The sequence below is a fragment of the Cydia strobilella genome, chromosome Z, assembly GCF_947568885.1.
Source record: "Cydia strobilella chromosome Z, ilCydStro3.1, whole genome shotgun sequence".
NCBI lineage: Eukaryota > Metazoa > Arthropoda > Insecta > Lepidoptera > Tortricidae > Cydia > Cydia strobilella.
In genome coordinates, this window is record NC_086068.1 from 55890343 (window position 1) to 55902448 (window position 12106).

General features: G+C 36.7%; 1 protein-coding gene across 1 annotated transcript in view; it reads right to left on the reverse strand.

The window, feature by feature from the left end:
* LOC134755222 (uncharacterized) overlaps window positions 1–12106 on the reverse strand; it is a 119008-nt gene that overhangs the window by 87690 nt on the left and 19212 nt on the right. Inside the window, exons 2-4 of the mRNA XM_063691746.1 lie at window positions 3437–5730; window positions 2762–2826; window positions 195–382 (exon numbers count right to left, since the gene is read on the reverse strand). Coding sequence (XP_063547816.1) covers window positions 195–382; window positions 2762–2826; window positions 3437–5723 — 2540 coding nt within the window. The 5' untranslated portion in view covers window positions 5724–5730. The remainder of the gene's footprint in view (window positions 1–194; window positions 383–2761; window positions 2827–3436; window positions 5731–12106) is intronic.

The following is a 12106-nucleotide window of genomic DNA, read 5'->3' on the forward strand; positions in this document are numbered from 1 at the left end:
TCAGGATGCCCTAATGTTAAAAAAAAACTCACTTATATTTCTTGTCTCTATGCCAGACGGAGACGTACAGCATCTAGTTGTCGTAGACGAAGAAAGGGAGAGGCAGTTTCAAGTGTCTCTGGAATATTCGTGCAACCTAAAAGCGTACGGGGACCGACAATAATCAGAATGCCCGAGTGTTTTAAAAAACTCACCGATATTTCTTGTCTCTATGCCAGACGGAGACGTGTAGCATCTGATTGTCGTAGACGGAGGAAGGGAGAGGCAGTTTCAAGTGCCTCTGGAATTCGGGCTCTCTTTTTCCATAGAGCACAGACGTTCGTTGGAAAATTGACCTCTGCGATGGGACGGATTGGCTCTCCGAAGCTCCCCCAATGACCACCTACATAAAAGTGAGAATATAATGTATTATTCAACACACTTGCTCGTAACATGCAAGTAATTGAACCGCTTTTAGGCTCATAATCCTAGATATTAAACACGCGTGCTTTTTCATTATATTATAGAACTTGTTAGGTAATGAATGATAATCCTACTGACTTAAGAATATTTATGGAAACGGAGCCTTCTTAAATTTGTCGCGTAGATTTTACAGCAAGGACTGGCGGGCGCCGGCGCCCAGCCGACCGCCAGCGGCAGGGTCGAGGTGCGGCAGGCAGTATGACAGATTTTAGACTTTTATTAACTGTTTTAACATTATTAATAAGAAAATTTCCTTTTTTTCCCTCGCAAGTGTGCTGAAAAAGTCGTATAAAACGCGTATGCATTGGTCATTACACACATCGGCTTTCTTATTGCGATTCGCTTACAGCTCGCGCGCACAATATCGCCTCTTGTGTAGTGACCAACGTAGCACACTTGTATTAAAGTGTACCATAATATAGTAGTTAATCCTGTAAAAGCTTTTAAGCTAACTTTTACTCTAACTTGGACACAGCAAAGTGAGGATGTGTCATTATAAACGCGCTTTGACAATGCAAATGCCATGCTAAGTAAGCATACTCTAGCAGTATTCTAGTTTGTAATTGTCAGAAAAAAAATTAAACATATGATTTTTATATCTTAACGCAGAAAATGTTTACATTAAAACAAATTGAATGTATGATCATCTGTTAATCATACACTCGAACATCATTATTACGAATATACAAACTAGAAACTAGAAACATTAGTATAGGCGGTATTTAGGACTCCTGTACATTTAACGTTGTAGGAAATTTCACATACTAATACCTAATGTAAAATTTACACAGGAACCACTGCAATCATTTTGCAGCAAAACATAATTCAATACTGAATTAGTCAAATCATAATTCAGCGGTTTTTATAGTACTTAATGTTTGCTGCTTTACGTATATTAATAGTTATTTACGATACAAGTGCGGAAAAGAGGAAATTCGAAACGAGTGGCGATAAATTAAAACACGACCGCAGGGAGTGTTTCAAATCGACACGAGTTGCGAATTACCTATTCGCACGTGTATCGTACAACGTTTCACAGTACATATGGCCCTTTAAACTCGACATATGCACGAAAAGTGCTCTTTTACGCACTAGTGCGAGAAAGTAACACCATATGTACTGTAATAGTATATTGAAGCATTTATTTGTAATTTGTGTTTAATAAGATTAAACATGGAGCAAGTTATTGAACTCTATAAAATGCGAAACCAACTTTATATCATTAGAAGTTAGGAAACTGATCGCACCATGCTTAGCCTATACCACGTTATTTTAGCATTTGAGAAAAGGTAAACAATCTTGACGTGTATTTTTATTGAATATCACTTCGTAAAATAAATCACGGCAAATATGCAACAATTATAAGTCAAAATACGATCATTCATTCTTTTGCTTCCATAAGTAATAGTTACTGATTTTCAAAAAAACGTTTTTCAATTAAAAGACACGTCAAGATTGTTTGCCTTTTTACTAACGCTAAAAAAACGAGGTATTAACATCGTTGCAGTATTCAACACTTGGAACCTAATTTATAGTTTTAACTGAGCAATTGAGCATGGATTTCAAAACCACAGTTCGTTACTACTTTAAGGATGACCCACGCTAGACCGGACCGAGGCCTTTGGAGCTTCGTTTTCTATGGAAAGCACCACGTCATTACCGAACTGCCGTCATAGAAAATGTCATGTCGGACGCCTCCGGTCTAACGTGAATAGCATAGAATAGAAATGTTTATTTGCCAGAATTTACAATTGGGTCTTAAGGCCGTTCCATCGGTTTGCCGCTGTCACTGTCACATTTCGCAAGAAAGAACGGGAAAGATCATGCGCGCCAAGTGTCAATTTTGATCGAATTTTGTCGATTTTTATTTATTTTAAAAACGTTACCTTACAATATCGAAATTCGAAAGCTATGAAATTACTATTTAAGTTAAGATTGTTTTTTCTTCTTTTTTTGTTTATAGTATCACATAATAAATAACCGAGTAAAGTTGGATTAAAAGTCCGAGTTAGAGGTTACTTTGGGAATTAATTGTATCGAGCGAAGTGTCATAATTCGTGTATCGGAAGCTATGATATGAAAGATAATATAGTCAAGAACTACATATATTTTTTTCACGTCTACGAATATCAACGCGTCTTAGAAAAACATGATCATATAAGGAGATTTTTCGCCTTCTGGCTCAGGGAACCGCCTTAATACAGTTTTAGAGTCAGTATTCAGTCGACGTAAAGCCAACATGCAAAAACGTTGTGTAAACGTGAGCCATCCTTTAATTAAAATGAAATGCTGAACTTACCTTTGCATATGCATTTATGTTTTCCGTGCTCCCGCACGCTCTGCGGAGGTCTCGACAACGAATAACTAGAAATAAAGCATAATATTAAAATGGAATCTAAATAGTTGTTCATTTTTATAACATCCTATAAATGTGCTCATTCCTGTCTAATGCTTTTTGCACAACAAGTTTATTTTAGCGGTTTTATTATTTATCTTTTGTAACATTTCTGTTTATTTAATGGGGCTTTAGGAGCTCCCGGCAAGCTCGGTTCTCCATTTTCATATAAAACTTGTTTATGCAGTATTTCGTTGGTTTTATAAAATGGAGCTATATAAACTAATTACAGGCCTATACCTCATGTCATTGTATATGTAAAGTTTCGTTACAATCCAACACGTAGTTTTAAAATGAGAACGAAACTCCGTTTGTATGGGAAGGTGAAATTTGGCCGAGCTTGCCGGGGACTCTATATTTATGAAAATATACTTAACGCTCTGAACCCCTTGCATCATCATGAACCTCATCGCAATGCACGACAGTTGACGTCTTTTACGGCCACAAGGTTAATGGCAGGTACTTATTAATTTAAATTGTGTTGTAAAAATCTTGTAAAGTACATAAGTATCATGTTAAAATAATGTCCATCTAAATAGATCAATAAAGAAAAATGGAGTTTCGATAGTCACCACTCACCGTGGACGTCAATAACGTCATCCTTTGTGATGATTTCCAAATCAATCGTCCCTTTAGGCGCGTTCAGTCTCTGACTACTACTGTCCATAAGATTGCTGGCCACACTTCTTCTTTTCTCTTCACTGCTGTTTATACTTCCCTCTTCAGGAGAATACGTTAAACATCTCCTAGAAGACTTGTGCTCTATTACTGGAGTGAACGCTTCAAGCGGCTCATCTAGTTTACTAGTTTTATGCGCCCTCTCTTCACTTAAAACATTACTAGGTCGCTTTAAATTAGGTACTGGTGTGATTGGGCTCGGGATTCCATTTTCAAGTGTAAGTCCGAACATTTCTTGTGATCTTCTAGGCTCAACTGTTGATTTAAGACTACTGTGCGATACGTTGGACCTTATTGAGTTATTCGGTTCAAAGTCTAAGCTAAAGGATTCAGTAGATACGCTGTGAAGATCTAACGCTGGACTAGGTATGTCTAAATGCGTTAATACTGATCTAGAATCCTTTAGTTTCCATTGACTGTCGTTGCTGACTGTTGATTTTTTCCTACGGATGCACCTCTGCCTCTTTAATCTCAGCTTCGAAACTTCTCTGGATATATCTGCCGTTGATTCAGAATTTGTTCGATGTAATTTTGCAGTGTCTAGTGATGCAGCATTCATGGACTGTGACCTGCATAGCGTTCTGCTAAAATTTTCACTAGACCGCATCCTTGACTTAGATTCTACAGCATTATCTGGTGTACATACTTCTCTTTCATTATAACCGTCGCCGTCATCAAGTATGAAGCACCCAATAGGAAGGTTTTTGAGCAGTTTTTCGTTTACCCTATGTACGGGCATTACTTTCTTAGTGGGTGTACTTTTTGGTGATACTGAGTTTTCCCGCGACAGATTCACGTATCTCGCCTCTTTTATTAAACTAGCCTTGTTTTCAGCTTGAGGATTCACGAATAGGTCTTTTACGCACTCTAATGGCGGAATCTCTTCTTCGATAGATACTTGTATATCTTTATTCAATACTCTTCTCTTAGATTTAACAATTTTAGTACTCTTTATAATATCTTCGATCATTCTTTCTAGAGTCACGTCTCCCATTTGCGTTGTAGATACAGTTGACTCTGTGTTATTTGTTATAGAATCTTTGCCTAATAAAAATTTGTATTCCATTTCAGTTGCGCTCTCTTCGTCTTTTAGTGCAATAGGAAACGGATTTTCCTCTTTAGGAAAATACTCCGTATCGTCATTTGTAAAAGGAACCCTTTTTGACTTGCTATGGGTGCTTAAAGCGCTAAACCTTAAAGCGGCTAATTTCATGGACAACGGAGTAACCGAGACAGGTGAGCATGCATCCCTTACGAGTGTATGCGTGTCTCTTTTATCCACACATGGCGATTTGAAGGAGCTTTCGAATTCATTTGATTTCTTTCTCGTGCGTTTCAAAGGTATAATATTACTAAAGCCGTTCTCGTTTTTGTTAAAATACAGAGGATTATCTGTGAATATGTGATGACCGAAAATCGGCAGCGTTGTTTTTTCTATAACCTTATTTTCAATAGGTTTTTCTACACAGTTGAGGACTAAATCTTCATCGTATACGATTTCAACTATACCTTCACTGGCAGATTTTGTTGTGCTGATAGGTCCATTATTCTTCGGTAGCTTATTGGCCGCAAAGGAAAACCTACTGCTTGTCAAACTAAGTCTATCAGAAAGTTCGTTAAGAGAAGGTTCTGAGGAGCTATGGGATAAACCTGAACTTAGTAGGCTTTTGTCAATAGGTCTGATCCTCCTTTCTGATTTGTACACGCTACTGTCTCTTCTGAAATTTTCTTGGGACATCTCTAATTTCCTCTTTTTCGCTTCTCTTACTCTCCTACTATATGTGGGGGGAGTCGGAGGTAAATTGGGTGGGATGTCATCTTTAGACCCGTTCACATAATAACGTCTTCTTTCGAATTTTTTGACGGGTGTTCCATTGGTCGGGGTTATGTTGCTGACGTCTTTAAGAGCAAGTATTTCTGTTTTCTTAACGAAGCCTTCTTTAAAATAGTTGGGAGTGTTTCCTATGTAGTTTAGGTTTTCCTTGTCAACAGTTTTGATGTTTTTCCTAACTGCGGAAGGTCCTAGTGATCGCCTCTGGTAACGGCTGGGTTTTTTGCTTTTCTTGATGGATTGGGCGTCGAGGGAACGTCTGGCTGTATTGTTGTAAGGTCCATCGTATTCTTTCTCTTCTGATTCGGCGTCGCTTTTCACTTCTTGATTCTTTTTGTAAACCGCCCATTTAAGCATTTTTGGTCTGCAACAAATAATTTAACTATGTATTAACAACACTTAGGTACTGCAATTGCTCTGTGTTACGGATTAAATCAATATCGTGAACAAACAATCCTATTGAGAATTAAATCAAATTGCCTTCACAAAATATTGCAGTAAATCAATATTTGGCAGTTTAATTAATATTGTCAACAACATCCTATGACAACATTCGTTGGCAACTTTCCATTGACAAATAGTAGAATAATAGGTTAGTATTTAACAAGAATTTAAACAACCGATGATTTAAGGTTATTATTTTAAATTATATTTTATAAGTTTAAGTAGTAACATATAAAGTATTTTAAGTCTAGCCGTGAGGAAAACTAAAAAAGTGTAAAACTACCTAAATCTTTCATACTTATTTTTACTTTATTTAATGTTGCCAACTTGTATTGCTAACCTCTTTACTTGATTGAAAAAAAGGGAGATGCCAAAACTGACAAAATGATTTCTATGTCTTATCTTAGGCAATCTCTCGGCCTAACATAGATTATTTTTATTCAGCATTTAATAGTCGGATTACGATTATTATTCAGTTATTCGGTAATATTAAAAATATATTACACACTATGTTCTATTTGCAAAACTATTCAAAGGTGCGTGTGAAGATCCCAAACCTTATTGGGTTAGGGCGGGACTGTAGCCCAAATCCTTGTACAATAAGGAAGCCTTTGCCCACTAGTGGGACATGTCGGGACGTTAAAAGGCTTGTGGTAATAATGGTGATATTTATGTTTGTGTGGTGTTACTGGTGTCATAAGTGCGATATAAAGTTACAGGCTTTTTAACTTTTTCGTTCATTGAGAACATTTGTGCTATGATGGCATCGGCGAGTGCAGGCTGACGGGTAAGTGATCTAATCTCTATAGCTTGAAGCACAGATTTAATATATACGCTAGATGACGCAAATACCACGATTTGTATTGAAACCAAGCGTGCCGACTTTTTCATACAAAATTTACGCATAATATAATTTTAAAATAGCTTCTGTGGTAGGAAATATGTTCTTAGGTGCTCGCAATTTTTGGGCTGTTGCAGTTAATTATCAAGCAACGAAGCATTTTTTAAGTTTTCGCGGACGTCCGGCTGCAACAACTGACGCGCGTGGACTGTAAAGAGCGACGGTCAACCTCGACGCTTGGTCGGGGTTCAAACGCGAAGTAGATGCATTTGCGTCTTTTATGGTATATTTATTTCTTTGGCTTGAAGGCACTTAAAGTGCATCCGGCAACTAGATAAATTAGTATACAGAAGGAATTAAGTTCCACTAGACAAAGGGTACTTTTTGACGATTAACAAGATTAAGCATTTATATACAACTACGATTATTGATTAATAAGGTATGTGACCATGTAAACAAAAGTTAGTTTAAGCATAGAGTAACTTATACTAGAGCGGTACTGTCATAGTAAATTTTGTAACCCCAGTAAATTCACTGCCATCTGTCGACACACTTTAAAACTAAAAATGAAGATTTATAAAAATACGATAAAATGTATTTAAATATAGATAAATGATTTTTTTTATTTGCATTAATTATTTTTATGATTTTGACCCATGTTCTTTCACTGATATGCGTTAAATAACAAACGAAACCGTCAACGCCATCTATACGACAGTAGGCCAAAACTAGTAGCGCCCTCTGATCGAGAATCAAATTTTCTTGATTTTCGAGGCACGTCTTTTCCTTTTTTCCTATATCCATCTATTACGGAGTTATATCTATCTTTGGTTTAAGGCGGTAGGTAATCTCATGAAATAGGAACACGCCTGTATGGTTTATACCAAAGATAGATATAACTCTATCTTTGGTTATACGCATGAAAAATATTTTATAATATTTGTTCAATAAACACGTTCATAAACACAAAATTAATCCAAATAAGTAAAATCCGAGTTATTTTTTATATTTATTCGAGTACACGTAACAATTTAACTATTTTTTATTTTAGAACATATGGTGCTAATTTACCACCCTAGTGCGGGAACTAATACTATACATACGTATGTATATGTGGATAATTTAAAGGGCCATATATAGGTATACTGTAAATCGTTGTACTCGTCTCGATTTAAAACACTCCCTTCGGTTGTGTTTTATTTTTTTACTTTTCACACTTGTATCGTAAAATACTATTATTGCCTTAATGTAGTATATTAAACAGTTTATGTTCTAATGAGAAAAAAATGCAGGATTTTTTTACGGAAAACTCATGTTCAGGGTTCCGTACCCAAAGGGTAAAAACGGGACCCAACACTGACACAAAACTTTCATATGCCACGGTTTTGCTAGCTCCGTGGCGGGGTTTGCTCATAACACAAAAGCTACCATCTCCAATACCGTACATTATGACTGGCCATTTTATGTGAATAATCGTGTATGTAGGTTGCCAACGGTAGATAAATAGCTTGTAGCCAAACGGTCAAGTTTCACACAAGATAAAATGGAACGCGTTTCTAATGATGACTGCGCTTTATGATGAGTATTAAAGGGGCCCACTGACTATCAGTCCGCCGGACGATATCGGCCTGTCAGTTAGATCAAAAATTTGACAGCTCCGAACAACTGACAGGCCGATATCGTCCGGCGGACTGATAGTCAGTGGGCCCCTTAAGAGTCCCCGGCAAGCTCGGCCGAATTTCACCTTCCCATACAAACGGAGTTTCTTTCTCATTTTAAAACTGCGTGTTGGATTGTAACGAAAATTTTATAATGACCTGAGGTATATAAAACAAACGAAATAGAGCAAAAACAAGTTTTGTATGAAAAACTTACATTCACTGTATATTTTTAACTATGGTATCTGAAGCTACATATAGGTAAACTAATTACAGACATAGATATACCTTATCCCATTGTAAGTACAGAGTTTCAGAGCAATCTAGCTAGTCGTTTTAAAATGAGAGCGGAACTACGTTTGTATGGAGATCCGAGCTTGCCGGAGACCCTTAAATGACGAACTTATTAACAGCGCATATTTAACCCACCAATTCCTTACCAAGTAGTCTATTCTTTTCACAAATCGACTTCAATGTTTCGATAGCCACATTGCCACTAGTAACGGTGGCTGAGTCGCGAAACGTGTCGATTTGATTCTTGACACGCCTGTCGAAAGCCTATGACACGGTGCTATATATGCCGTTACCATCTACACTGTTAACTGACGAGTTTTATACCTTATGGCAACGACATAAGATGCACAAATGGTAAGGTACCATTGTTGCTGCATTAAGGTGTAATTTGGAGTACCGCAAGGACCTGAAATGGGGCTATAATTGTACATCATTGCAAGAAATTAAGAATAAAAAACCGGCCAAGTGCGAGTCGGACTCGCGCACGGAGGGCACTTTTTTGTATTTGTTGTTATAGCGGCAACAGAAATACAATATCTGTGAAAATGTCAACTGTCTAGCTATCACGGTTCATGAGATACAGCCTGGTGACAGACAGACGGACAGCGGAGCCTTAGTAATAGGGTCCCGTTTTTACCCTTTGGGTACAAAACCCTAAAAAACCGACCAAGAGCATGTCCGGCCATGCTCAGTGTAAGGTTCCGTAGTTACCCGGCCGTCATAATAGAACGCGAAAAACGGGATATTCGTGGGTATCCTATATATAACAAGCAGAAGGAAGTACCCTAAAATCACTTTTACTTACAAGGGTAGATTTTTTGCAAAAATTCAAAAATGGCTTAACCCCGATCATGTTCGCTATAGTTTTCATTGAAAGTATTTACTAAGCTTTACTTGCAATTTTTTTTTCATATCTTTTCGACCCATGGTTCAAAACTTTGAGAGGGCACATTTTTTTTCGGACTGTGTTTTTTTCGAAAACATAATTATCAAAAAATGTTTTTTTGACGACCTCTATATTCATTTTGAAAGACCTATCCAACGACACCCAACACCATAGCGTGGGAGCGAAAAATTCAATTTAAGTGTTTTTATTATGTTATATATCTATCTTTGTGTTATCAAAGAGGATATAATAAAATAGAGCGGTACCATCTATCGACATACTTTAATACTAAAAATGAAGATTTATAAAAATACGTTAAAATGTATTTAAATATAGATAAATGATTTTTTTATTTGCATTTATTATTTTTATATGATTTTGACCCATGTTCTTTCAATGATATGCGTTAAAATTATAAATAACAAACGAAACCGTCAACGCCCTCTATACGAGAGTAGGCCAAAACTAGTGGCGCCATCTGATCGAGAATCAAATTTTCGTGATTTTCGAGGCACGTTTTTTCCTTCGACTGTATCCATCTATTACGGAGTTATATCTATCTTTGTGTTATGTATGTAGTCATCTAGCACTTGAAACAGAAACCTTATTAAGCTTAATGTCGGAATAGAATGATTTTTGTAAAATTCTCCCTTAATATTTATTTAAACAGCAAAAAATAACATGGTTTCTAATTCAGGTGTCACAAGTGCAATGTTTACATGTATTATTTAAGTTTAATACAGGTGAAAACTTGATAAAATTTCATCAAAAGTTCGAAGCGAGATATTGTGGGTAAACCCCAAAAGGGCGGTTACGGTGAGAAGATGAAATTATCCGACTGCCACGAAAAAGATGATTTTCGATTGATTGTATTGTCTCTTGGATTTGTCAATCTCTAAAAACTTCCGAAACCTTTATTAGATCAGAATCTGAAGACGAAATCCTGTACGAATCGAGGGAACTCTTCAACTATTACTTCGTAAGAACTATTACCTATATATAATCTGTGCTATTACAGGCACACCTATGGGGGCTTATTTTCTTAACACTTCTGATGCTAAGGACCCGATATTTGGCATGATAACGTTTGATATCTTAGCTTTGAATTCAACGGTATATACAATACAATACAGAATTCTGTAGGTCTAGATGACGCAAATACCACGATTTGTATTGAAACCAAGCGTGCCGACTTTTAAATGCAAAATTTACGCATAATATAATTTTAAAATTACTTATCTGTGATAGGAAATATGTTCTTGGTTGCTCGCAATTTTTATGCTGTTGCAGTTAATTATCATGCAACGAAGCATTTTTTAAGTTTTCACGGATGTCCGGCTGCAACAACTGATGCGCGTGGACTGTAAAGAGCGACGGTCAACCTCGACGCTAGGTCGGGGTTCGGACACGCAAAGTAGATGCATTTGCGTCTTCTATGGTATATTTATTTCTGTGGTTGTTATCGTAGCTGCCATAAGCGTCACGTCACAATAAAGTAGTTCTGTCTGTGGAATACTCATACTCATTTTAATCATTGCTTTGTGTGTACAAAAAGATCTTAAGATTATTATTATGTCTCAACACAACCCTGTAAGGGCACTGCAATAAAATTACAAACTAATCAACTACTTAAATTATTAAATACTTATGTTTATATGTAATGGCCTGCCGTATACATATAAGGGTGGCAGAGAGGACGACAAGAGTAAATATTAAGCATTATCGCAGGAGTCCAGATATTCGTTTACAGAGTAGAATGCTTTGTCTACGAGGAATGCCTTTAAATTCTTCAGAAACTTATTATCATTTAGCTCATTTTTAACATGGTTAGGTAGCTTATTAAAAATTCTAATTGATATCGGGTAGGGACCATTTTTATGAATAACTAATTTTGAGGAGGTTTGTGTCAAATTATTTCTGAAGCGAGATTCGAATCGTCGGGGCATATCTCCAAGTTTTGAATATAAATCAGGGTGCGCTTTTACAAATTTACACCCCTAATGCCCCTATATTGAATTACCCAATATATTTTTTTAATAATTTGTGTATTTTATTTCGGAATGCGACATTGGATGAAATCGAAATGTTGATGGAGACCACAAAAGACAGCTTACGTACTATTCCGTGAAGTCGTATCTTTGTTTCTTAACTTGTTATCTATAAGTATATGTTTTTTAGTCATCTCTTTGCATTTTTCGAGATCGATTTTTTTCTGCTCGGATACCTACAGCACAATTGAGGTTTGAACCCAAGATTTAAGACCATCACACATATGAAATGTTAAGCGATAAACTGAGTTATTAAGTGATATATATGTACACAGTCGCCATCATATATATCTGAGCGGCCGAGGTTCTCACAAATATCTGAACACGCCTCTATTGTCAAGGCGTTAAGTGCGAGATATTTTTGAGCACATCGGCCGCTCCGATATATCTGACTGATGGCGACTGTACGTAGGTAATTCACAAGACCCCATCTAAAATTAGCTTTTACCGACCTTCTGTAACTATGACCAAGTGTGTTGAATGTCAATAAAGGCCTATAATTATGACCAAGCCGTGGTACAGTCGCCATCAGATATATCGGAGCAGCCGAGGTGCTCAAAAATATCTGA